Below are 24743 nucleotides of genomic sequence, written 5' to 3'. Positions count from 1 at the left end.
GCAAGTCAACGCAACATGTGGCATGTGCTTTGCCACTATGAAATTGCTAAAAATTGTTTTCCTTTGGCTTCCTTCCACCTCCAGGAAGTAGTTAGTCCAGGCGCTGATTATAAGTCACCTGGATTATGGCAATGCATTGTTGGCTGCCTCTAATACTTCATTATTGGCCAAACTGCAAGTGCTGCAAAATACCACTGCCAGATTAATATGGAATATGCCATCCCTTGTCACCTTCAGCTCCTATACTCTGCACCGGTTGCCAATAAGGTAACGTGACATTTTAAAACTGTGTTGCCTAACCCACAAGGCCTTGTATTAGGCACGGCCCGTGTACTTGCAGCAAAAAATTAGGATTCATAGGTTCACTAGACAGCTAAGATCTTTTAATAATGCTTTGTTACAGATGCCCCGCAACTCCCCTCCCCCCCCCCCCCCCCCCCACCCACCCCCCATATGTACTGTTAAATTTGGGGGGCAAGGCTTTTCTCTATCTAGCGCCGTTTCATTGGAATACCCTCCCTCTGCATATTTGTTCCTGCTCCAAACATGGTTGTTCCAGAGTGTCTCTTGTCTGGTCAATTACAGCGCAGCACTTAGATATTCCTACGGGTATGAATTGTGCGTGATATCAAGTACATAGAACATTCTTTTTCAAGCATGTGAAACTATGAAAGATCCAAACCTGGAGAAGAAAATTATTTACTTCACTGTAACTACAGTTCTCCAGTATTGGTATATTTCATAGATTTCCATGTGACCCACCCTCCTCCCCTCATAGCTTGGGATTATTTTTTATTCCCACTTGTGCTTGATAATCTGAGGGACTTGCCATCTGTTGCAAGTGTTCTAGAGGGTGCTACTGCCTGCTTGCTTATTGTTAAAATGTGGTCCTGTAGGGCGTAGGTAGGGTATTAGACTGACTCTTCATTGCCATTATAGCCTGTGATAGTGAAACATACTGCTTTACTATGGTACAGTGGGACTCCCACTTCAACAAGGAATAATTCAAGCATGTGAATCTATGAAAGATGCCAGTATTGGAGAACTGCAGTTACAGGTTAGTAACCTATTTTCATTTCAGTTTAACCATGCATTTTCCAGCATCTTTCTTGCAGTTAGATGATATATTGTTATTAATAGGCTTATTTTTCTATTTCTATTGATTGGCTTTTATTAAAAGTGGTTTAGCAATTGGCAATATATTTAAAATGGAAAATAAGTGATTTAGAGAACAAACCTGTGTGCACTATCTACTCTACTTTCCTAATCCTAGCCTCCCTTTATTGTGCAGGTTTTGAGCTGGGTTTCGCTATGGCGAGTCCAAATGCCTTGGTTCTCTGGGAGGCCCAGTTTGGTGACTTTCATAACACTGCTCAGTGCATCATCGATCAGTTTATCTGTCCTGGGCAGGCCAAGTGGGTGCGACAGAATGGCATCGTACTCCTGCTCCCTCATGGCATGGAGGGAATGGTAAGGTTGGATTGTGCGTACCACGTTGTTCAGTGCCTGAACATGTTATCAGTCTGACTGTTAAAACAAAAGCATGTTTAAATGAGTTAGTGTAGTGTGTGTGTTTGCGCGCGCACACACAAAAGGAGGACCAAGCTATGGATAAGAGGTATAATTTAATGTCTTATTAGTAAGAGGTGAGACATTCCTATAATCTACTGGAGGGACTGCACAGGAGTCTATTAACTTGATTGTATGGAGGTTGACGGTAGGCACTGACCTGCTTTTTATAAATTGTCTGGGTTCTTAACTTTCTGTTGCACTTGTGAGCTAACTGATGTGTTAATCTTTTTATTAGGGGCCTGAACACTCCTCTGCAAGACCTGAGAGGTTCCTGCAGATGTGCAACGATGATCCAGATGTATTTCCTGTAAGTGTTGCTCCACTCCCTACACATCAATGTTTCTAATACTTTGTACTTATTTTAAGGTGTTTTCGTGTGTATTTATTGAGTGTTTCCTCCTCCAACAACCCTACTTGTCTAACTGTATGTAGATTGTTGAGCAACATTTGATGCGGTGGACTTGTACTGCATGTCGCAGATGGTTAAGGTAATAGGGCTATCTAAAACTGTTTCTGGTAAGATGCATCCTTTATTCTGAATAGGCATGGTTCAGCAGCAAAGATCAAGTAACTAGTAATATTTCCTTTGGTATTTATCATGTCCTGACAGTTAAAACATGAAATTGCCCTTTTCGCTGTAGCAAGGCAAGTGGTCCCCTCGGATAACATAACGTTCCACTAGCCACTTCGCTATGTGCTAACTTCCATTTGGGACCCCCAAAGAGATTACTCCAGGGTGTCAAATTAATCGTTAGGTGAATGCAAACTCATTGCGGTGATTGGATTTAAGGTAACTTTTAATAGGAAGGTGACTTTATCAAGTCTCTACTTTGTTGCCCAAACCTTTGGTAGCCTTGCATGACTATCTGCTGCAGTTGTCACCCAAAACAGCAAGCTGCTCCCCTGCTAGTAAAAGTGCTCTCAGGACCAGGGAACGCAGAGAATTGCTGGTGGGAGGAGGTGGGATCTGCTCCCGCAGAATAACTATCTGGCCGTGGCCACATTTGGCCCCTCTTCAAAGTGGCTACCACCTCACTGAAGCAAACGCCAATCACACGTTTGCCGAAAAGTTCCTTTGCGTAGCAGACAGTCCGGCATCTCCTTCAGAAGGGAAAAACTCATTGCAGAACTAGTTTTCCTGGCAGCGTAGCTCATTATGCTGGGTACACCCCAAGGGTGTACCCAGGGCTCCTCACAGGGGAAGAAAGCTTAAGCCATCTTAAATTTGGGTAGAGAAGGTTTTCTTGAGATTATTCAGTGGCCAACCCCCCAGGAAGCGATGTTATGTGGAAAGGGTTGCAACATGGGAACTGTTGCATCATTTTCTAATGAGTACTCCCTCCCACGTGCAAGAAGATGACAAAGTGGCTCAACAGCCACACAGCACTGCTGGACTGCCTTGCTGCTCCCTGGATCCAGAAACGAGAGACTGCACCAAAGACTGGACTGCACCTGTTGCACCTGAGGGTCCCGCAAAGAGGACCGTGGCTACTCTTTGAATAGAGCTCCATGTGTGCCAGAACTGAAGAAGTGGCAGATGGTAAGTCTCTTATTTACTTTAGGACCACCAAAAGCTAAGGAACCCTGCACTTCTCAAGAGTCCAGCTGCCCAGAAATGCTGGAGCGCTGCTGGATGCTAAATTGCCTGTTGGCTGACGGAGCCCTGCCCTTCCTATGGTGTTTTATGTCCATGAGACCTGTAGCAGAGGTCAAAGTGGATCCTGGTCCCTCAAAGACAAATAATTTACCTTCAATGAACTACGGAGTTCGCTGTAACTGGGAGACTAGCTGACCACCAATGACTAGACCTGCACTGGTCTCCTCTGCTGCTTTGTGTGTGAGAGAGAGAGAGAGAGAGAAAGAGAAAGCACAGTGTAGGAAAGTTCCCCTTTGTGCCTGGTTTCCCTCCACTTTTTGCCTAATGATGATGCTCTTTGACTGAGTGTGCCCTGGTTACCTGCCAACCAGGTACCCAGGGCCTATGTTCTTTCACTAATCTATATTATTTCAAAACCCAATTGGCAACTCGATGGCCACATTAAGACCTTTGTAAATGCTACAGTGGGTACCAAGAGCACTGTGACCAGGTGAGGCTTCTAAGGCCTGCAGCACTTATTGTGCCACCTTTAGAGGCCCTGTACCTTTATACACACACTGCCATTGCAGGCTGTGTTTTGGTGCTGAACAAAGTGAAGAGTCGACTTGGCACACATCCCTGTGTGCCATGCCTACAATCCTTTGCCCTGGCATAGGTAAGCCACCCCTCTAGCTGGGTGCACTATACTAGTGGTGAGGGTACAGGTGCATGAGCCCTGTACTCCTACAGTCAATCCTTAGATATTGTAAGTGCAGTAATCCCATAAAGAGTATATGGTATGGGAGTCTGTCATTTCGAACTCCACAGCACCATAATTGCTTAACTGGGAAGTTTGATATCAAACTTCTCAGCACATCAAACCCACACTGATGCCACATTTGCAGGAGTGGCTCTCAACACAATGACCACAAGCTGATTGTCATCTACAAGGTGTAGAGTTGGTAACTGTCAGCACTCATTGCTCCCTGCAGTGTTGGAACAACAACAATTTGCTGTAAGGCAGGTTCTTTGCAGACCCTAGTATGCAAGTGGCCATCATCATGGACTCCTCCTTTTTTGGCGGTGGCTACATTTGCACACCATGACAGTTCATGGTCTCTAGTCACCCCAACAGCAGGCAGCCCATGTTATCCTATGGCAGGAAAGTGAGTCATCGGTTTTCAGGTGAGTACTACACTGGTGACGTTAAGGTGTGGGCATAGTCTTAGGGGTCCCCCAGGGTCAGGTAGGTACAGTTGGTACACCCTCAGCGGCACAGGGGCAGCCGGGTACAGAGGTAGTTAGGCCCAATGTTATCCAATGAGAGGCAGGGGGCCTTCGGTTGGTGGCTGCTGGCTAGCAGGCCACGCGGCTGTGGGAGCTGGGCTCCTGGTCACTTGCTCAGGGCAAATGGGGAAGTAGGATTGGGTACAGGTTGCACTGCCAGGGGCACTCGGGCAGCTGGGTGCAGGGTGCTTTTGAGCCGTCGGGTGCTCAGTGTTATTCAATGACGATCTTGAAAAGGGTACAAAGGCTGCAGGCTTGAGGACGGAGGACCTTCTGGAGCGACCAACACTTCGACGGCTAAGTTGGGATCTTGGAGGATAGGTAGGCACCCAGGAGTTGGGCACAGGGTGCCGTGGGGTGCCGGGTGCAGGGGTGTCTGTTGAGGTCGGCAAATCTTACCCCCTGCTGGTCGCGGTCGGAGGGGTCCTTTGTCCTGAGGCTGCAGGCGTGGTCAGGGTTGTCGAGGAGGGTCCTTGTACACTGGATTCCAAGTCAGAATCGCCGGGGGGGACGTCCTTAGGGTCTTGGTTCACTCCAGCACAGACCAGGCTTGGCGGTTGCAGAGTGTGCAGGGTTCGGGTTCGCGGTTCCGGGCTGATGACCGGGCTTGTTACTTGCTTTGAGGAGCACCACTTCTCGTGGGAGACCCGGGTAGTCCGAGTCACAAGGCAGTCAGTTCCTCCCTGGTTTTTGAGGTTGCTGACCACTGGAGATGCCGGGGTTTAGGAGGAGCAGACTCGAGGCTCGACAGGCCGGTAGGGCTGGGGCCAAATCAGTTGGTGTCTTCCTCTTTTTAGCAGCTGCACGGCAGGTCGTCTTCTTGTTTTTTGTTCTTCTTTCTTGTTTCGGAATCTGGATCTAAGGAAGGAAGGAAGGTTCAGGGTCCCCCTAAATATTAAATTTAGGGGCGTTACAGGTAGGGCAAGGGTCCATGTCCTGGGGTGTGTGTCCCCCCTATCCTGCTCCTCTCCTGTGGGAGGGGGGCAGGAGCCTAGCTGTGATTGGGTAGAGCTCCCCATCTTCAAGATAGCCGGAGCCTGGGGTCGTGCTTCACCTCGCCTCTCCCACCTGAGAGATTTGGTTGGCACAGGCTGGCACACCCCCCTTCCTGACATAGGGTTTCCCGCCACAATGGGGGTCAGAACCAGTGGGGGCCAGTTGCTGAGTTCAGCAAATGGTCTGAAGAAGCTCACAGAGGTGGCATGCCTTTGAAGCTTCCCCCTGCCCATCCTGGGTGAGGAGACCTAGCACCTCACCCAGGATGTGCATTGTTGCAGGCCCAGGAGTGCGGGAGGCTCTCCACCCATGGGTCCAGTAACCTGTCTGCTGTGTGGCAACCTAGCCAGCCTCTCAGACAAGACATGGAATGTAGGTTAGGTTTCAGGAGGCATCGCTAAGGTGCCCTCTATAGTGCATTTTACATTAAATCCACACTGGCATCAGTGTGGGTTTAATGTGCTGAGAAGTTTAATATCAAACTTGTCAGTCTTCAGTGTAGCCATTATTGTGATGTGGAGTTCGTAATGACAACCTCCCAGCACCATATACTCTTAATGGCATCACTGCACTTACAGTGCCCAGGAATGGCCCTGGGTACTGTAGGGGCACAGGGCTCATGCACCTGTGCCCACACCACTGGCATAGGGCACCCAGCTAGAGGAGTGATGTATGCCAGGGCAGTGGGTTTGTGGGCATGGCACACAGGAATGTGTGCCATTTCGACTCTTTGTTTAGTTCTGCACCAGGACACTCAGCCTGCAAAGGCACTGTGTGTGTCAGGGTGCAGGGCCCCTAAGGGTGGCACAATTAGTGCTGCAGCCCTTAGGGGTCTTCTCTGGTCACAATGCCCTGGGTACCTAGGGTACCATTTACTAGGGGCTGACATGTAGACAGAGATGCCAATTGGGTTTAGGCTTTAGTACAGTTTTTGAGGAAGGAACACAGGCCCTGGGTACCTGAGTGACAGGGACCCAGGGCTCACCAAAACCTTTGGTCTTCTCTTGAGTAATTGTAATCTGTAAATACGTGTCCTATCTCTTATGTATTCTGCACCCCGCCACCTTCTAATTGATTTTTTACTCTTGCGATTCTAAGTCTTTTTGTACAATCCCATGATTCCTGTAAAGTGCTCTGATACCCTAACGGGTAAAGTTTGCGCTCTATAAAACACAAAAATAAATAAAAATCAAGGCTTCAGCCAAGTGCTTACCATGGCCCCTCATCAACCCCAGTCTGCCTTTCGTTTCGTGGCCACGGAAGGAGCCTCCAGCCATGTCTGTAGCCACCAAGCTACCACGGCCTGCAGGCTTCTCAGCCCTTGTGTAGCTGGTGACACGGTACCCACAGACCTGGGTCAGGTTGCCAGAGTTCTGGCCAGTCCACTCCAAACCAGCAGCTTCCAAACCTCTTTAGTTTGCCCACCAACCATCATAAGCATTCAGTGGGTGGCAGGCTAACCCATCACCTGCGCCAATGGATTTTGAATAACATCTGACCGCTGGGTTTTCCAGATTGTCCGAAGGGGTTAGCCACTTTGTGATTACCTCACCACCCACTTGCGATAGACTGATGGAGGACCATGTCTCTTTACTACAACAGGAAGTGGCAGCTCTCTTCGTCAAGGGAGCAAGAGAGAGAAGTTCAGCTTCAGAAGTGGGTCATGATTGTTTTTCTCGCTACTTTCTGGTGCCCAAAACAGACAGAAGTCTTTATCCTATCCCAACCCTCACCTATGCTCAAATCCTGACTGCCCTAGACCTGGGAAACTGGATGGTAGCGTTGTACTTGCAGCACGCATGCTTCCACATCCCCTTCCTCCCTGCCCACAGATGTTACCTGAATTTCATAGCAGGCCATGAGAACTTTTAGTTTTCCGTGCTCCCCTTTTGCTTGAACTGCGCCCCCTCAGGGTGTTCACCAAGGTGATGATGGTGGTTACAGTTCATCTGCGGAGGTCAGGGGTGCCAGTCTTACCCTGTCTCGATGACTGATTGTTGAAGGCTTGCTCACCCAGGCAGTCTTCTCCAGACTACGGCAGACCTCCTGCAATTGCTTGAGTTCACTGTCAATGGGCTGAAGTCACACCTGATCCTTTCTCAGATGCTCCTTTTCACTGTAGCTGTTCTAGGCACTGTGCATTTTCAGGCTTATCCTCCGGAACAGCTAGTCCAGGACATTCAGGCTATGATACTGAGGTTTCAGCCTTTATCCTGGATTTTGGGGAGACTGACTTGAAGGCTGCTGGGCCTTGTGTCCTACTGCATCCTGCTTGTGACACATGCCCATTGGCACATGCGGAATCTGCAGTGGAACCTAAATTTATAATGGGCTCAGCATCATTGGAATCTCTCCATCCAGATTTTGGGAGGCCCTGCAAAAGATCGTAAGGGGAGGCTGATTGATATGTTTGGGTCAGCGGCAGACTCCTCTCCCTTCCCCAGCCAGAACTAATGGTACTCACAGATGCATCACTCCTGGGCTGGGGTTGCCATCAGGGAGAGGTGGAGATCAGATGACTCTTGTCTCTGGCAGAATCCCGACTGCACATCAACCTCTTGGAGCTCCATGCGATCTGGTTGACATTGAAAGCTGTATTACCTTCCCATCAAGGGAAGGTTCAGGTGTTCATGGGCTACACCCACAGCCATGTGATACTGCAACTAACAGGGCAGGGTCTGATTGTGGACGCTCTGTCAAGAGGCCCTTCCCCTCTGGATGTGACTGGAACATCAGTAAATTACCTGGTGGTTCAACACTTGGCGGACTCTTTGCTCTGAGTACCAGAGCGGACAAAGTCAACTGAAGATATCTGCTGGATTACGAGTGGCGTCTCCAGCCGGAGGTGGCGAAGGGTCTCTTTCAGCAGTGGGGATTTCCTTGGTTAGATCTGTACTCCACCGCAGAGATCACGCAGTGTAATTTCTGCGTGCTGGAGTTTCGAATGCGGCTCTAGCTCAGACTCTTCATCTTGAGTGCAGCCTCCTGTGCGCCTTTCTGCCAATACCAAGCCTGCGCAGAGTTCTCAAGAAGATTAGGAACGACTGGAATCGAGTAATCCTGTGGCTCATGACTGGGCTCTTAGAGTCTGGTATCCTGAGCTGTTGAGCAATCAGTCTTCGGCTCAGGCTGCCCCTCCAGGAGGATCTCCTGTCACAGCAGCAGGGGAGGCTTCCCCACCTGAACCCATCAGTGCTCCACCTTCATGCGTGGAGATTGAGTGGGAACGGTTAGCAGCTTTTTACCTTCCACCCAAAATATGTAGTGTAATTTTGGCAGCTTAGCGTCCCTCCACCAAGACAGTATATGCCAGTCGTTGGGAGAAAGTTAGTGGTATAGTGTACAGACAAACAAGTGGATCCTTTAATTGCACTCCTTTCCCAAATTATTTTGTTTATACTTACCCTGACCTAGCAGGGCTCTACTTTTGGCACGTTGAAGGGTTATTTGCTGTCTCTGCCTTTTGGCTGCTGCCATATCTACACTCCTTTTTAAGTCCCCTATTTTAAATAGGTTCCTTAAAGGTTACCAACACATTTCCTCCAGCTCCCTATGTTATGCCTCAATGAGATCTCCGTTATGTCCTCACTTTCCTTATGTGCATTCCCTTTGTGCTGCTTCATAACTGGTATCTTAGGCTCCTCATCATCAAGACGGCCTTTCTGTTGGCAATCTGCCTGGAAGGTCAGTGAACAGCAGGCGCTGTCGTCTCAGCCGCCATACATCTTTTTTTACCAAGATAAACTGGTCCTTCGGACTCTAACATCCTTCATGCCGAAGGTAGTCACCCCGTTTCACATAGGCCAGTCCATCACTTTGTCTACCCTTTACGCTCCACCTCATCCCTCTAAGGCTGAGGAGAGACTCCACTGCCTGGAACCAAAAAGAGCGTTGTCATTCTGCCTTTACAGGACACAACCGCTCATGGTGAACTATCAAGTCCAAGAAAGGAAAGGCGGTGCTGAAACGTACCTTCTTTCTGGCCAAGAATGTTATGTTATGTTAAGTTGGTCTTATATAGCGCTCAGCTACTCCAAAGGAGTGTCCCGGCGCTTTAGCAGATTTGGGAACAGATGACCAGGAGCGGACAGACAAGGCGGAAATTATTGAACAAAGATCACGACTTTAGCTCCTTCCTGAAATTCAAGAGGCTGGTATTTATTCTCAGGAAAACAGGCAAGGAGTTCCAGAGTTTGGGGGCTAGATGGCGGAAAGAACGCCCGCCCAGCCGGGCCCGTCTGGCAGGAGGAACAATTGCCAAGGTCAAAGAAGCTGACCGTAGTGTTCTCGAAGGCAGATAGAAAGCCTGTCGGTTTCTGATATATTTAGCTCCTGTGCCATTGAGCACCTTGAAAGCTAGCGTGAGAGCCTTAAAGGCCACACGTTTTTTAATGGGGAGCCAATGAAGTTTTTTTAGCAATGCAGTCGCGCTTGTTCTGCGATGAAGACCGAAAATGGCTCTGGCAGCAGCATTTTGCACAACCTGCAGTCGAGAGATGAGAAACTCCGGCAGGCCCAGGTAGAGCACATTGGAATAATCTAGGTGGGCGCCTATCAGAGCCTAAACAGTCACTTTCCGGTGGCAGAGGGACAGCATTGGAAGGAATTTTCTAAGCATTTTTATGATGCCAAAACACTTGCCGACAAGGCCCAAGATCTGAGGTTTCAGCGTCAGTCCATCATCCATCTGCACTCCCAGATTCCTGGCCTTGGGGGAGACAGCCATGTGAGGGAACATGTCCGGTGGCCACCAAGACTGCCAACTGGGGTCAGATGGACAGCCAAAGAATAGCAGCTCCGATTTGTCGGAATTGCATTTAAGGCTGTGTTGCTCAAACCACTTGAAGACCGCCCCTAAACAGCCTTTGATCTGCCCGCCATCGAAGTCAGCACCCTTCTGGCAAGTAAAGAGAAGCTGGGTGTCATCAGCATAGGACACGATCTGGGCACCATAGGACTCAGCCAGAGCCGCCACGGGTGCCATATAGATATTAAACAAGGTAGGGCTCAAAACAGAGCCCTGGGGCAACCCGACCTCCAATGGCGTCATCTCGGCGGAGAACGGAGGGGCCCAGACCGTTTGTCGGCGGCCAGCAAGGAAGTACTTAAACCAATTGAACACCGCTCCCCTCAGCCTGATCTCCTTTAGTCTGAACAACAGACCGGTGTGGGGAACGGTGTCAAAGGCAGCCACAAGTCCAGCATAACCAGCATGGCCTTACCTCCCACATCCAACACCTCTCTGATGGCATCAGTGACCTCCAGTATTGCCGTCTCCGTGCTCATATTGGCGCGGAAGCCTGACTGGGTGTCATGCCCCCTGAGGGCTTGGGTGCTCATTCCACCAGAGAAAGGCTGCAACCACTGCGTTAGCACACACAGTACTTGTCCTGGACAACTGTCAGGCTGGAACGTGTGTTTCGCTACAATCATTCACCAAGCACTACTGCCTGAACTGTCCGCTCTGTCAGGATAGGCTCTTTGTGCTTTCTGTCCTGCAGGACTTTCTAATCTAAATTGGGGTTGCATACCTTCCTTCTTGGAGGGTATTGCTTGGGTATTTATTCTAAGGTAAAGAATCTTCAGCTAGAAGTCTACATCAGATAAATAAGTTACTTACTTTCATTAACGCCTTATCTGGTAGGGACTCTCTCTAGCTGCAGATTCCTTACCGACCCACTCAACCTCCCTTTCTGCAAAGAGAGTTTTAGGTACAGGGCTGTTTCCATTTAGCAACCCTAGTTTCACACAACAGTGGTCAGTTTTCTTTGTTGGTCTGCGCTCCTGGCTTGGAAAGTCGCAAAAAGAAACTGAGGTTAGTACCCTGGGGTGGTACCTATATAGCCACACCGCACATCACTTTGTGTGTGCACTACGCCTCCCATCCGGCGCACAGGGCTGCTGCTCATGACACAATCCTGAATCCAGTCTGACACCTGCGGATTATTATAAGGTAGGCATCTTCAGTTAGATGGTCTCTACCAGATAAGGGTTTACTGAAGGTAAGTAACTTGTTTTTCTAGTTCTTCACACCCCTTGCCATATCTTTTCAATGCCTTTGAAATCAGTGGATATTTTATTAACTACCTGTTTGCTTTTATAATCTTTTTTTAAATCGTTTTTAGTGTATGTGCTTGATAGACATGACTTGTCTTAATGCAGTAAATTTAAAGTATTTAATTCAGATTTCTTGCATTTGTCATGAGACACTGATGCAGTGTGCTACGAAATCTTTTTTTATCGCCCGTCTTAAGTGCTTTCTCTTTCTTGTAGAAAATCACAGAAGACTTTGCAGTGCGTCAGCTGTATGACTGTAACTGGATTGTGGTGAACTGCTCCAGCCCTGCCAACTTCTGCCATGTCCTGCGTAGGCAGATACTGCTCCCTTTCCGCAAGCCAGTATGTTATTATTGTCTACTCATTGTCCATACAGAGAGTGCCACTTTTTACTTGGATAGGTGGTTAGTAGTGTAAGATTAACACATTGCAATATGTATTAATGTCTTTAGTACTGTACCCAGAAATGCTAAGCAGATCTGTTGCTGTCATCCATAGTAGAACAAATTACTGCTTCTACCTTTAGAATTTAGTGGACAGCCGTTGCCATTCACTACATTACCACAGTAGTGCTGTGGATATTAACAGGTCATCCACCACATTGCTTGAGAAAATACTCATGTTTGCATTAGAAAGATTTGCTCTTTTTGAAAATCAGTGTCTGAGCTTGTGGGTAAAAGCTTCCCCAAGGGAAAGCTGCAAGCCCACTAGGCACCCCACCAGGGAACCTTTGGCCACAAGGAAAGGGGTCTGGGGTATGGCCTTACCAGGCATTGATCCATGCCCACACCTCAAAAGTAGAGCAGGAAGTAGTTGGGGCAGCCTGCCCACACATTGGGTTATACCCCATGCAAGAAAGGCACATCTGTCTTTTGGAAACCCCTGATGGGCAGTTTGGGGAGTTAACCCAAAGCCCGTTGGATGCCAGGGATATAATAATAAAAAAAAGAATGTGTAGGGACTGGATGATTCTGACATTATGTCGCACCCCAATCCTAAAGCCCCAACAATCTTTCTGGCCTCTGCTCGAGCATGATCACATAGATGGCCTTTTTGGGAATTTACCAAAGTTCACAAGATGTTGGGTATATAAACAAATAGAAATGGGTGGTGTCTTTCTAATGTCCACCCAGCCACTCCCCTAGAATCTAGAACTTCTTGTTTGTAAGTGAAAGGATTTTGTTATTCATTTTGGTGTAATTTTGACATATGGACCAGCATTGAGGAGTACATCCCAATTTCCTATCCCTTTCAATGATGAATAGCTGCACTATTTGGTCTCTGGGTAAGCCTGCGACGAGAGAATCCTATGACCCCTGGGCATTTCTGAAACCTAAGGGCTCTGGGAAATCCAAGTTGGTATGGTTTTCATGGTTCCTGCTATCATTTCTTACTATATATGCACTGCAAAACTCAAAACGTAAGATCCAGAATCTGTGGGTATCCACAAACTTTCTACCCCCAGCGTTGCCATACTTCTCCCCATAAAAAACAGTACCCCACTAGTGTTGCTTGTTTTGACAATACACAGTAGACGCACTGGCAAAGTCAAAAGGTCCCAAGGGCCCGCCCTTTGGCTGTGCCAGTGCTCGTTTCAATTTATTTTAATCTATGATTTTTCTTTTTGCAAACCAGGAGCGTCTTACATAAATGACCCCTTAGTTATTTAAAATGTTGTTCAGTTTTCAGAAATGTATAGCTTTTCGGATTCACCCACTGTTTTCAAACAAGTTTCCACCACAAACTGCAAGTATGTTCAATCCACAAAAAATAGATTAAATGGACTATCACTTGTAAAATCTTAAGATGGCAAAGAAAGCAAACACTTTAAAGATGCAATTTCTTTGAAAAAAAATGCTTTTCTTGCTAATCTTTTTCTCATTTTGTGAGGAAGTGCCCTCTTTCTGCATGGCTGCCCTATTTTTTGCTGAACTGCTGATGCACTTTTTCTGAGTGTGCCCTGCCAGTCAGGTACCCAGGGCCTATGTTCTTTCCTAAAACTGCATTGAAGACCACACCCAATTGGCACTCTCTGGCCACAGGGCAGTCCCTGGTAAATGGTACCACAGGTACCCAGGGCACTGTGACCAGGGAAGGCCTCTAAGGGCTGCAGCACTTATTGTGCCACCCTTAGAGGCCCTGTACCTTTACACTTACTCTCTGCCTTTGCAGGCTGCGTTTTTTGGTGCAGAACAAAGTGAAGTCAACATGACACACATCCCTGTGTACCATGCCTACAACCCACTGCCCTTGAATAGATCAGTCACCCCGCTAGCTGGGTGTACTATACCAGTGGTGAGGGTACAGGTGCATGAGCCCTGTACCCCTACAATTCTTAGACATTGTAAGCGCAGTGCTGCCATTAAGAGTATATTGTGCTGGGAGTTTCTCATTACAAATTCCACAGTACAATTATGGCTGCACTGAAAACTGAGTAGTTTGGCATCAAACTTCTCAGCACATTAAACCCACACTGATGCCAATGTGGGATTTAATGAAAAATGCACACGAGGGCATCTTAGAGATGCCCCTGAAAAACTATTTAACACTAGTGTCCTGGCTGAGTGGCTGCCTTCCTTTAAACCCACACTGATGCCAGTGTGGGATTTAATGAAAAATGCACACGAGGGCATCTTAGAGATGCCCCTGAAAAACTATTTAACACTAGTGTCCTGGCTGAGTGGCTGCCTTCCGCTGCCACCACCAGACATGTTTCTGGATCCCTAGGTCGAGAGCATGCTGCTCTCGGGGGCCTAAAACAATGCACATCCTGAGACGAGGTGCTAAGTCTCCTCCCCCAGGATGGGCAGGGTCCACTAAGGAGAAGCTTCAAAGGCTTGCCGCCTTGGTGAGCTTCCCCAGGCCACTTGCTGCTTTCAACAACTGTTCCCCACTGGTTCTGACCCCCACGTTGGACGGGAGAACCTGCTGGAAAAACAAGTGAGGAAGAGAGGTGTGCCTACTGTAGTGAGGGTGTGTGGGTAGGCCTACGCGACCAGCATGGCCACGTGCGCAGAGGTGGAAGCGCGGAGCATCAGCCAGTAAACCACACACTCGTCTCATTCGGAAGTGACGTGCCCGAGCGCGCGTCCTTCTTTTATTGGACCCCGCAGGCCACGCCTGGCCTGCGGATGCGTGGATGCGTACGTGCGTCTGCTAGAGTGCTAACCGCACTACATCTCTATCCAACTTTCAACAATTTCAAAATGTTCAATAAACTGTTCATGAAATGAAAACATACAATGATGACAGGTACTTGCGTGCCCCTCGGCTGCAGAGTTCAGGAGCTCAGGTGGCAGACATAGTCATTGAGTTTCTGGTTGGGGCGGGGGTTGGGCCTCAGACTGTAACGAGGCGTGCGGCCTGAGCCTCGATCCCTGTGGTGGGCCTGGCTCCGGACGGGGGTGGAGGGTATTGGCGCTTCAGGTTCTGGTGTGAGGCCCCCGCCGTCTGCTGCAGAGCCACTCACCACTTCTGGTGCTGTCGCTCCGGGCGTTTCGGGGGTGTCCTCCTGTGTTTCAGCACTTGCACTGCCGGCTGGAGTGATTACCTTGAACCATGATGAGTTCCTTGATACTTCTTCTCCCTCCTTGTTGGCGGTCACCATGGTGCCCTTCGTGTTAGTGACCGTCCACGGTCCTGGTTCATAGAAAGTCCGAAACTTCCCCCCGGGTCGTCGATTCTTGATGATGACCCTGTCCCCTCGATGTAGCTGCCTTGGGGTAGCCCTGCGGCGGCTGCTCGCCCGCATGTTGTTCCTGCGTCGGCGTCTTTGTGCAAGTTCCTGCATCTCATCCGGTTCCTTATCTTCCCGCCTTTGCCCCGGCGGTACAGGGAGGAGGTCCCTACGTTGGCCTTGAAACATCAGCGACCACGGGCTTCTCAGCGTGGTGCAGTGGGGCGTTCCACGGTACTCCCTCAGGAATTCGTGCAGTCTCTGCTCGGGGTCGGCCTCTTCGACCACTGCGATCCTGAACATTTTGTTAAGTGTACGCATAAACCGCTCCACCTCCCCGTTGGCTTGTGGCCACTGGGGAGTGATGCGCCGGTGGGTGATGCCTCGCGTCGCCATGAAGGTGGCAAACTCCGCCCCCTGGAAGGGAGGGCCATTGTCGCTTTTAAGTTCACCGGGCAGGCCGAATAGGGAGAACATCTTCTCAAGTGCTGGCCCCACATGGGCAAAAGCCGTGGATGGCACTTTCTCTACAAGGGGATATTTGGAATAAGAGTCTATGACCACTAGAGTGTGTCCCTCACCGGGGAAACTTCCAAAATCCACACTGACCTTTTCCCATGGAGTGGTGCAGGCATCCTCCGTGATGACGGGGACTGGTCGTTCCGGATCGCTGGTTAACTGGCAGGGCATGCAGTTCTTGACATATTCGTCCACGGTGCTTTCTAGTGCGGGGAACCACACCTTCTCGCGCATGCGCGCCTTCATCTTGGTGACCCCTTGGTGGCCTCCATGTGCCAGTTGGGTGGCCCGATGTCTGAGTTGCCTTGGTATCACGAGGCGCGTCCCCCTAAGTAGTGTGCCCTCCTCTGTGGCACTGAGTTCATGGCGGATCTGCCAATACTTGGTGAGGGTTTCCTTGTCTGCCGCCGACCAGCTCGGGGGAGGCCTGAGATAATCCGTTCCAGGACCCCTCTTCCACCGCCTGGAGTGACCGCATGTAGGGGAGGTCTTCTGTGGCTGCCTCTTTGATTTCATCTAGAGTCATACACTGGGGGCATGATGTGAGAGCCACCCACTGAACATAGCCATCACACTCCTCGTCAGTGGTTGCCAGTTCTCGCGGCAGCGGGTGCCGTGACAAGTAGTCGGCTGGATTTTTGGCCCCGGGCCTGTAGATGACCTCCATGTCGTAGGTCTGGAGCTGTATCACCCATCTCTCGATTCGTGGCGGTGGATGGGGGGCAGTGCCTTTGAAGAGTGGCACCAACGGTTGATGATCTGTGACCATGACGAATGCTTGTCCGTGTAGGTAAAGGTGGAATTGTCCACAGGCCCACTTGATAGCTAGCGCTTCGCGCTCAATCTGGGCATATCGGGCCTCGGTGGGTGTTAGGGCTTTGCTTGCGAATGCTAGGGCGGTCCATTTTCCTGGTTCATGTTCTTGTGTCAAGACTGCCCCAAGCCCCACGGGGCTGGCATCCACGATTACCTCAGTCCGCTTGGTCGGGTCGAAGTATGAGAGGGTGGCGTTCTCTAGAAGCGCTTCTTTTATGCTTCGGAATGCTTCTTGTTCTCTGGGGCCCCAGGTCCATGCGGCATCTGCCTTCGTCAACGCTCGGAGAGGCTCACTGCGTGTGGCCAGTCCTGGGATGAAACGGCCGCAGTAGGTGGCCATTCCGAGGAAGCTCCTCACTTCTGTGGGCGACTGGGGTGCTGGGGCATCCTTGATGGACTTTGACTTTCGTGGGTCAATCTGGACTCCCTCCTGGTTGAACACGTAGCCAAAGAACTCGATCGAGGGCTGGAAGAATTGGCATTTCTCCTTGTGGAGTGTCGCTCCATGTGTGCTGAGTCTCTTCAACACATCCCGCAAGTGTTTGTAATGTTCGGAGGCCGTGGCTGAGTGTATGAGGATGTCGTCGCTCACATTGATGACTCCTGGCAGTCCTGAGAGCAGCTCCCTGATGGTGTTTTGAAACACCTCGGCGGCCGAGGATATTCCGAAGTTGAGTCGCTTGTACCTCCGGAGGCCCAGGTGGGTGCTGAATGTGGTTATGAAACGACACTCTTCAGCGCCCAAATTCCATCAATCCTAAGGTACGCCTCTAGCGACCTCCACCAACTCCGAGGTAAGCTCGACTGCCCTTGTAAATTTGATATATCTACGGTACTTGTCTCCCCCAGTTGCCCCAATTGCCACTGGACCCTCAACCTAGAGGCAGAACGGTCAACCCCCCCCAATATCCTGCGACCTTTTTTTACAGGTGCCCTAATAAATGCCAGGTCAATGTGTAAACACAGCCAAGACATCCATGATCTCATCATTGACCACGATCTGGACTGCCTAATGATCACCGAGACCTGGCTCACCGAAGATAGTAACCCCGACATCGCCACCGCCCTCCCCCCGGGCTTTTCCTTCCATAGACAAGATAGACAGAAGGGTAGAGGAGGTGGTGTCGCAGTTATCGTCAGGAACACCTTTAGCTGTCACACCTTCTGCCTCGACCCTCTCACCGACGCAGAAGGCTTAGGATTCTGCATAAGCCTTAGCAAAACGCTCTCCTTCACCGGTGGCCTCATCTATCGTCCACCTGGCAACGCTACGAAATTCCTAGACTCGCTAGACGACGCTCTTGGTAGTTTCCTCCTTCGCTATCCACACTTCACTCTCTTAGGAGACTTTAATATACATCTTGAATCCACAGCAGACCCGCACTCCAGAAATTTTCTACAATCGTTGGACGTCTTTAACCTACAACAAAGCGTCAAGCTTCCCACACACTCCCTTGGTCACACCTTGGACGGCATCTGTTCTAACCTCCCGTCCCTCTCCTCCCTATCCCCTATACCTCAAATCTGGACTGACCACTGTTTAATCCCCTTTCACATTTCTAGCGGAGACATCCCTACTTGCAATAAACGTTTACGCCAGCCCGCCCGTCCCATCAACTGGAATACTGTCCAGAAAAACCTCACTCTTCACCCCCTTTCCCCATCAAATGCCCCTTCTCCCTCAGGCGATATAGATAGAGACGCTATAATTCTCAACAACTGGCTCACTCATGAACTTTCGACTCGCTGTGACCACAAACGGGACAAGGCCTTGAAAACAGCTAAATTCAAGGCCCCTTGGTACACGCCGGACCTTACCGCCGCCCATCTCCTTTGCAGAAAAGCTGAGAGGAGATGGCGTAGTACCTACGAAAACAGTGATCGCAGGAATTATATCCTACAGAGGAAAACCTACCTTGCATCCATCAAAGCAGCAAAAAAAATCTACTACGTTAACGCTATTAATGATGCTAGCCAAAAGCAAAAAACCCTTTTTTCCATAGTTAAATCCTTTACCAAACCCAAAGCTCTTCAACCGGAAATCCCCCCATCCCAAGAATTCTGTGACAAAATCTCGGATTATTTTGATGACAAAATCACCCTCATTCACAAAAACTTCCCTCCCCCTCCCCCAGCTTCTTCACAACGGGACCCGGTCCTTGTCCACCAGCCTATAAAAAGTCTCAAAAGCTTTACTCCGGTCACCCTGTCCCAGACCAGAGACGCAATTCTTGCCTGCAAATCTGGCTCCCCCTCTGATCCATGTCCACCTAGGATCCTCCACCTCATCATCGACGAAATCAACCCCTCCATTAACACCATAATCAACCAATCTCTATCATCCGGTTCAGTCCCATGCTCTTGGAAACAAGGGGTGGTCAAGCCGCTCTTGAAAAAGTCGAATAAACCCCCCTCTGACCTGACTAACCTTCGCCCGATCACCCTCCTACCTGCACTAGGTAAAATAACAGGACAGCTGGTCCACAGAGAGCTCAAGACCTATCTGGACTCAAATAATTTACTTCACCCCCAACAATCCGGTTTTCGGCCGAAACACTCCACTGAGACGGCCCTGATCGAGCTGACCGAAACAATCAAAATCCTTCAAGATCAAAGGAAGAAGGCTATCCTGATCCTTCTCGACCTCACGGCAGCTTTCGACACTATTTCCCATTCCATCCTGATCAAGAGACTCTCAGACATCGGTATTACCAACTCTGCCCTATCTTGGATCAGTTCTTTCCTCAGTGACAGGTTCCAAACCGTCTCACTTGGCCCTTATCACTCCAAGGAGAAAAAGGTGTTCTGCGGCGTCCCCCAGGGTTCCATCTTGAGTCCCCTCCTCTTCAATATCTATCTTATCCCTCTCCTTACCCTCATAGAATCGTTCGGCATAACGGTCACTTCTTATGCCGACGATACTCAGCTGATCATCCCCCTTGATGAAAATACCAACACGGCTGAGCTCAACCTGAAACACTGCCTTACAGCAGTCTTCCAATGGATGGACTCCAATCACTTGCGCTGTAACTCGAACAAAACCGAGATTCTTCCCATCGGAAAAAATGCATCCTTCTGCCCTGCCCTGTGGTGGCCGGACAACTCTGCTGCCCCCCCCCCCAAACCGTCTCATCAGCCAGGAACCTCGGTGTCCTCTTCGACTCCGAGCTATCCTTCGACCTCCACGCTTCGAATACGGCAGGTAAATGCTTCGGCATAATCAAGTCATTAAGGAAATTCTTCGACTTCCTCCCGCTCGAATCGAGAAAAACGGTAGCGGTAGCCCTCATTCTGTCCCGTGTTGACTACTGCAACGGACTCATGGCAGGGACCAAAAAATCTACCCTCGCCAAATTACAAAGTGTCTTGCACACTGCCGCCCGGCTTGTCCTGAAACTTCCACGAAAATCTTCCATCTCTGCAGCCCTTAAGTCCCTGCACTGGCTCCCCCTACACAAGAGAATCCTCTTTAAAATTCTCATCGTAGCTTTCCGAGCCTTCAACAAAACCGGTCCTTCCTACCTAACTAAACGCTTCCCCCATTATACTCCGTGCCGCTCCCTTAGATCTGCACAAGACAATCTCATGACCGTGTCTAAATTCAACCTGAAATCCAAAGGCGGCAAAACCCTGAGCAACTTAGCCATTAAAGCCTGGAATAGTATGCCAAGACATCTCAGGTTTCAAACAGCTGAGAAACCATTCCGGAAGCAGCTCAAAACCTGGATCTTCACGCTCCCCGACGACTGGTCCAAAGCTGCCATTTAGCATCCCCCTCTCCACTCTGTGACTGGAATCAGGATCTTCAGCGCCATGATGCTCCTTCCGGAGCGACCGCTTGCGCTTTATAAATAACACTCCAAATATCCAAATATCCAAATATCCTGCATTAAGGTCGATTTTGGAAAACCACTTCGAGCCATTCACGTCGGCTATGATGTCATCCATCGTCGGGGTCAGGTGTCTTTCCCGCTTGATTGCCGCGTTCGGTAGTCTCATATCTATGCATAGCCGGACCTCGCCCGGCTGCTTGGGTTTTTCGACGATGACCATGGGCGACACCCACGGGGTGGGCCCGGTTACCTTTTCGATGACCCCCAATTTCTCGAGTTTCACCAGTTCTTTCTCCACCAATGGCCGCAGGTGGAATGGGATTCTCCGATGGCGGAGAGCGGTGGGGGTGACGGTCTTGTCGATGTGCAACTTGATCGGTGCACATTTGATGCACCCAAGGCCTTTGAACAGCTCGGGGAAACGTTCCAGAACTTCTTCTACCTGGTGGTTCCGTATGTGGTTGGCGAAAGCAATGAGCTTTAGGTCCTCCGCCGTGTGGCTGCTTATTAGGGTGTCGGCCTCTCGATCAATGATGTGGATCGTTGCGGTTACTTCCACGTCGGCAGCCCGTATTGGTGTGATTATTTTCCCTTTTAGGGGAAGTGGGGTGTCGGCGCCATACGCAAAAATCTTGGTCTTGGAGTTTAAGACTTCCGGGCGAGGGCGCAGCTTGTTGAATTCTTGTAGGCCCATGACATTGACGGTGGCCCCTGTATCAATGACGGCCTTCACTTCACTCTCACCCACGTGGATCACACATGTTGGCTGCGGCCTTCGTCTGATTTTCAGTTCCCTGGCGAAAGAGACCACATACGCCTCCTCCTCGTCCTCGGAGTCTGATTCAACCTGCGACGTTGGTAGGAATTTGTCTGTCCTCCCCGGGGGTGATTCTGCTATAGATAGTTGGCGGACCGCTTTGGCGGTTGTCCATGATTTCTGTGAGTTTGGAGGTTTGTTCCTCCGGCGGCAAACCGCGCGAAATGATTTGGGATTCCGCAGTTCCCGCAGACTTGGCCTTGGGCAGGACAGTCTCTGGCCGCATGGGGTTCGTGTCCACAATATCCGCACCGGCCCTGTGGTGCATCTCGCCGGGCTCCTTTTCTTCCTGGGCCACGTGGTCGTTCCCGTACTGCATCAGCCCGCTCACTCTTGGTCGTTTCCGGTTTGGCGGGAACTTTATGCAGCGCTTGTTCCATGGCCGTGGCCCTGGCATCTGACAGTTCATGGGCTCTGGCCAAGACAAGGATGTCTTCGAGCGAGATCCCGGGCTTCCTTAGGATGTGGCCCCTTAGCGTTTTGTCCCGACACCCTTGTATTAGTTGGCGCCTGATGGCCTTGGGTTGGTCTTCGTCCGTGGAACTGGCCAGTTCCCGGACCCGAGTGTGGAATTGATCCATCGATTCACCTTCTCGTTGGCGGGCTTGTCCCAGTTTAAAGACTTCGAAGTCTACGTTCAGTTGTGGGTCAAAGTGGTTGTTCAGTGCGGTGACCGCAGCAGCATACGTGGTTACTCCTGCCGAATTGGGTAGGTGTTTGAAGAGTCGGAACACCTCGTCCCCCGCGTAGTGAAGGAGCAGCGATCGTTTCACCGCGTCGTCCGTTTCTCTGGTGACCACGAAGTAATTTTCGAGTCTCTCTAGCCACACCTTCCACCGGGGTGATGCTGTGGATGGGTCACTCGCTTCGCTGAACGGCGGCAGCACTCCAGCAGCAGCATGCTGGAACGGGATGTTGATGACTGGTGCCGCTACCTCGTCCGCCATGGCGGTTGTGCTCGACTGTTAGTGGGTCAACAAAACCTGTGGTGTTGCCTCGGTGTGAGTCAGGCAGTCTCAGGTCACTGGGGCGGACCCGCCAGAATGAGGGTACGTTGGTCTCCTCGCGGTAGGCACCGCGGGTTGGTGTCGATGGTACCACCCGATGAAGGGAGCGAGGGTTGGTATCCCACCTTCGTCGCCAATGTAGTGAGGGTGTGTGGGTAGGCCTACGCGACCAGCATGGCCACGTGCGCAGGGGTGGAAGCGCGGAGCATCAGCCAGTAAACCACACACTCGTCTCATTCGGAAGTGACGTGCCCGAGCGCGCGTCCTTCTTTTATTGGACCCCGCAGGCCACGCCTGGCCTGCGGATGCGTGGATGCGTACGTGCGTCTGCGAGAGTGCTAACCGCACTACACCTACCTCTGCCAACTCCACTCCTCAGGTGGGGGAGGCGAGGTGAAGCACAACTCTTAGTCCCCACCTTCTTGCAGATGAGGGACCCAGCCAACCAGGGTGAGGCATATGCCCTTTCCCACTGGAGGGTGGCATAATGGGGGTGTACCCAACGCAGGGAATCTATTGGTCCCAACCTTTTACCTACCTGTAACTCCCCTAAATGTAGTATTTAGGGGCACCCCTGAACCTTGCTTCCTCAGACAAGATGAAACTGCATGAAGAAGGACCAAACAGCAGTGCAGAAGCTCACAAGAGCAAGACGCCCACTGACTTGGCCTCAGCCCAATCGGCCTGTCTCCCCCTCGAACGTGCTCTTGCGAATCCCAGTGTGTCCTGCAGCCAGCAACCTCGAAAACCCCAGAGAACATGCCTTCCTTTAACCCCAAAGACTTTGTCTCCTGTAAACACCGGATTTGTTTACCTGCAACCTCTGGCCGAAAACCGCCAATACCACACCACTTTGCATCCGCCATCCATGACCCGAACTAGAGTGGGCAAACACCACAATGAGGTCACCCTGGCGATTCTGACCCGAGATCCGGTGACCCCTGACCTGCTTCAAGCCTCCAGCTGACGCCTGCAGCTTAAATCCAGAGGGTCCCCCAACCACGACCAGGAGCTGGTGAGACGATCTGACCCCAAAAGGCACCCCTGCACCTGACGCCCCACTGCCTTGTGTGCCCAGACTATGCCTAACCAACCCCCAACTTAAGTCTCGCATGATGGTCGCACCCAGAAGACCTTTGTACCCAAGCCTGCAGTGCCTTTTCAAACCAAAGGTTCCCCATTGAAAACAGGGCGCCCAACATCGAAATATCACCCAGTGCCGCTGAGGGTGAACCTTCAATGCTACTTTGTTTCCATATTTGCCCTGAGCCAGGAGCTTTTTCTCCAACAGCCAAGTTGTCTGCTAGCCAGCAGCCACAAACCAGAGGCCCCCTATCCACCATTGGATAACATTGGGCCTCAGCACTCTGCACCCGGCCGCCCTAATGCCGCTGAGGGTGTAAGGAGAGTGCATCCTTGACCCTGGGGGAACCCTGGTACCAGAAGCTCACTCCAAAGACCGATTACTCACCTGGTAACCATTAACTTCATTTCTCTCCATAGTAACCTATTGACAGTTTTTCTCTGTGTGGAGATGATTTGTATGGAAACCTGAAAAATAACAATTGTGCGAAACTGACTTTACTCCCCTTTTCCCTAGGAAATGTCCCAGTGTGATATCTGTGATTCTCTAGGGGGTGTTGGAGGGCTCTGGAGGAACAAGGGTATAAAAGGCATTCTTAAGCACAGCTCTCCTGGTAGCAAAAAGGGACATTGCAATGCATTGGAGGTCTCCAAGCCCCCTACCTGTCGATGTGGAGGAGGGGAGTTGACTAGTGCGCTCAGTAGGAACGAGTGGTGTCCGAAGCCCGTAGCTGCCCTCGAAAACATGGGCTGGTGTGGGGGAAATGGCCAGTTCAACTTGCTTAGTTACTTATGGAATTGTGGCAGTGGTCCTTCTTTTTGTGTATTCCGAAACTAAAAGTTCATAATAAAAAAAAGTGTACATTATACTTAGGTTGCATACAGTTCTGCAATGTATCAGTATACAAGTCATAACGACTACAAAAAAAGCTATTGTTTAAGATAAACACATCACTAACCGCCAAAAGTACATTTCTAAATTTGGATAAGTAATCATGTGACAGTTGGTAATGGTGATATGGTTGGTCAGATGGGCGAGGAGGGGTCAATAATTCAGAATCCCTGATTGTTATATTTGATCATTGTGTATAGGGGTTATCCATCTGGCTCGTATGGGGAGGGCCTCGTGAAACCGCCATGCCACCACCTTAAAGGTTGGGCCGGTATCTCAAATATTCTCAGGACGAAGAGCCCACAACTCTGGCCTCCACTACCTCTAGATATTGTTGACAGTCTGGGGAGTAGCATGAAGTTGGATGGCCCATACTTACTGTGTGTAGGACTTTCTGTTCTGCCACAATGCCCACACGCAGAACGGAGATCCAAAATCCAATAGGAGGGGGAGCTTCTGATTTCCAGCACATTGCTATACTTTGCTTGGCCAAAATGAGTGCCAGGCCAAGAATTTGTTAGTGGTTTTGCGTAAAGCCGAACAGGAGGTTATTCCTAATAGATAATGGAGACCCATCGATTTGGATTGTGGTTTATCCAGTATTTGGGTGTC

The 24743-nt window shown here is 50.2% G+C and overlaps 1 protein-coding gene across 4 annotated transcripts in view; it reads left to right on the top strand.

Annotated features, from left to right (window-relative positions):
• Positions 1–24743, top strand: part of OGDH (oxoglutarate dehydrogenase) — a 514759-nt gene that overhangs the window by 423875 nt on the left and 66141 nt on the right. For all 4 annotated transcript variants that reach the window (XM_086943425.1, XM_086943426.1, XM_086943424.1 and 1 more), the window contains 3 exons: positions 1292–1470; positions 1808–1879; positions 11705–11830. In XM_086943425.1, the coding sequence (XP_086799551.1) occupies positions 1292–1470; positions 1808–1879; positions 11705–11830 (377 nt within the window). The remainder of the gene's footprint in view (positions 1–1291; positions 1471–1807; positions 1880–11704; positions 11831–24743) is intronic.

The sequence above is a fragment of the Lissotriton vulgaris genome, chromosome 11 (genome assembly GCF_964263255.1).
Source record: "Lissotriton vulgaris chromosome 11, aLisVul1.2, whole genome shotgun sequence".
In the NCBI taxonomy this organism is placed as follows: Eukaryota; Metazoa; Chordata; class Amphibia; order Caudata; family Salamandridae; genus Lissotriton; species Lissotriton vulgaris.
The sequence above is the reverse complement of the archived record's forward strand: the minus strand, read 5'-3'. Positions and strand labels throughout refer to the sequence as shown.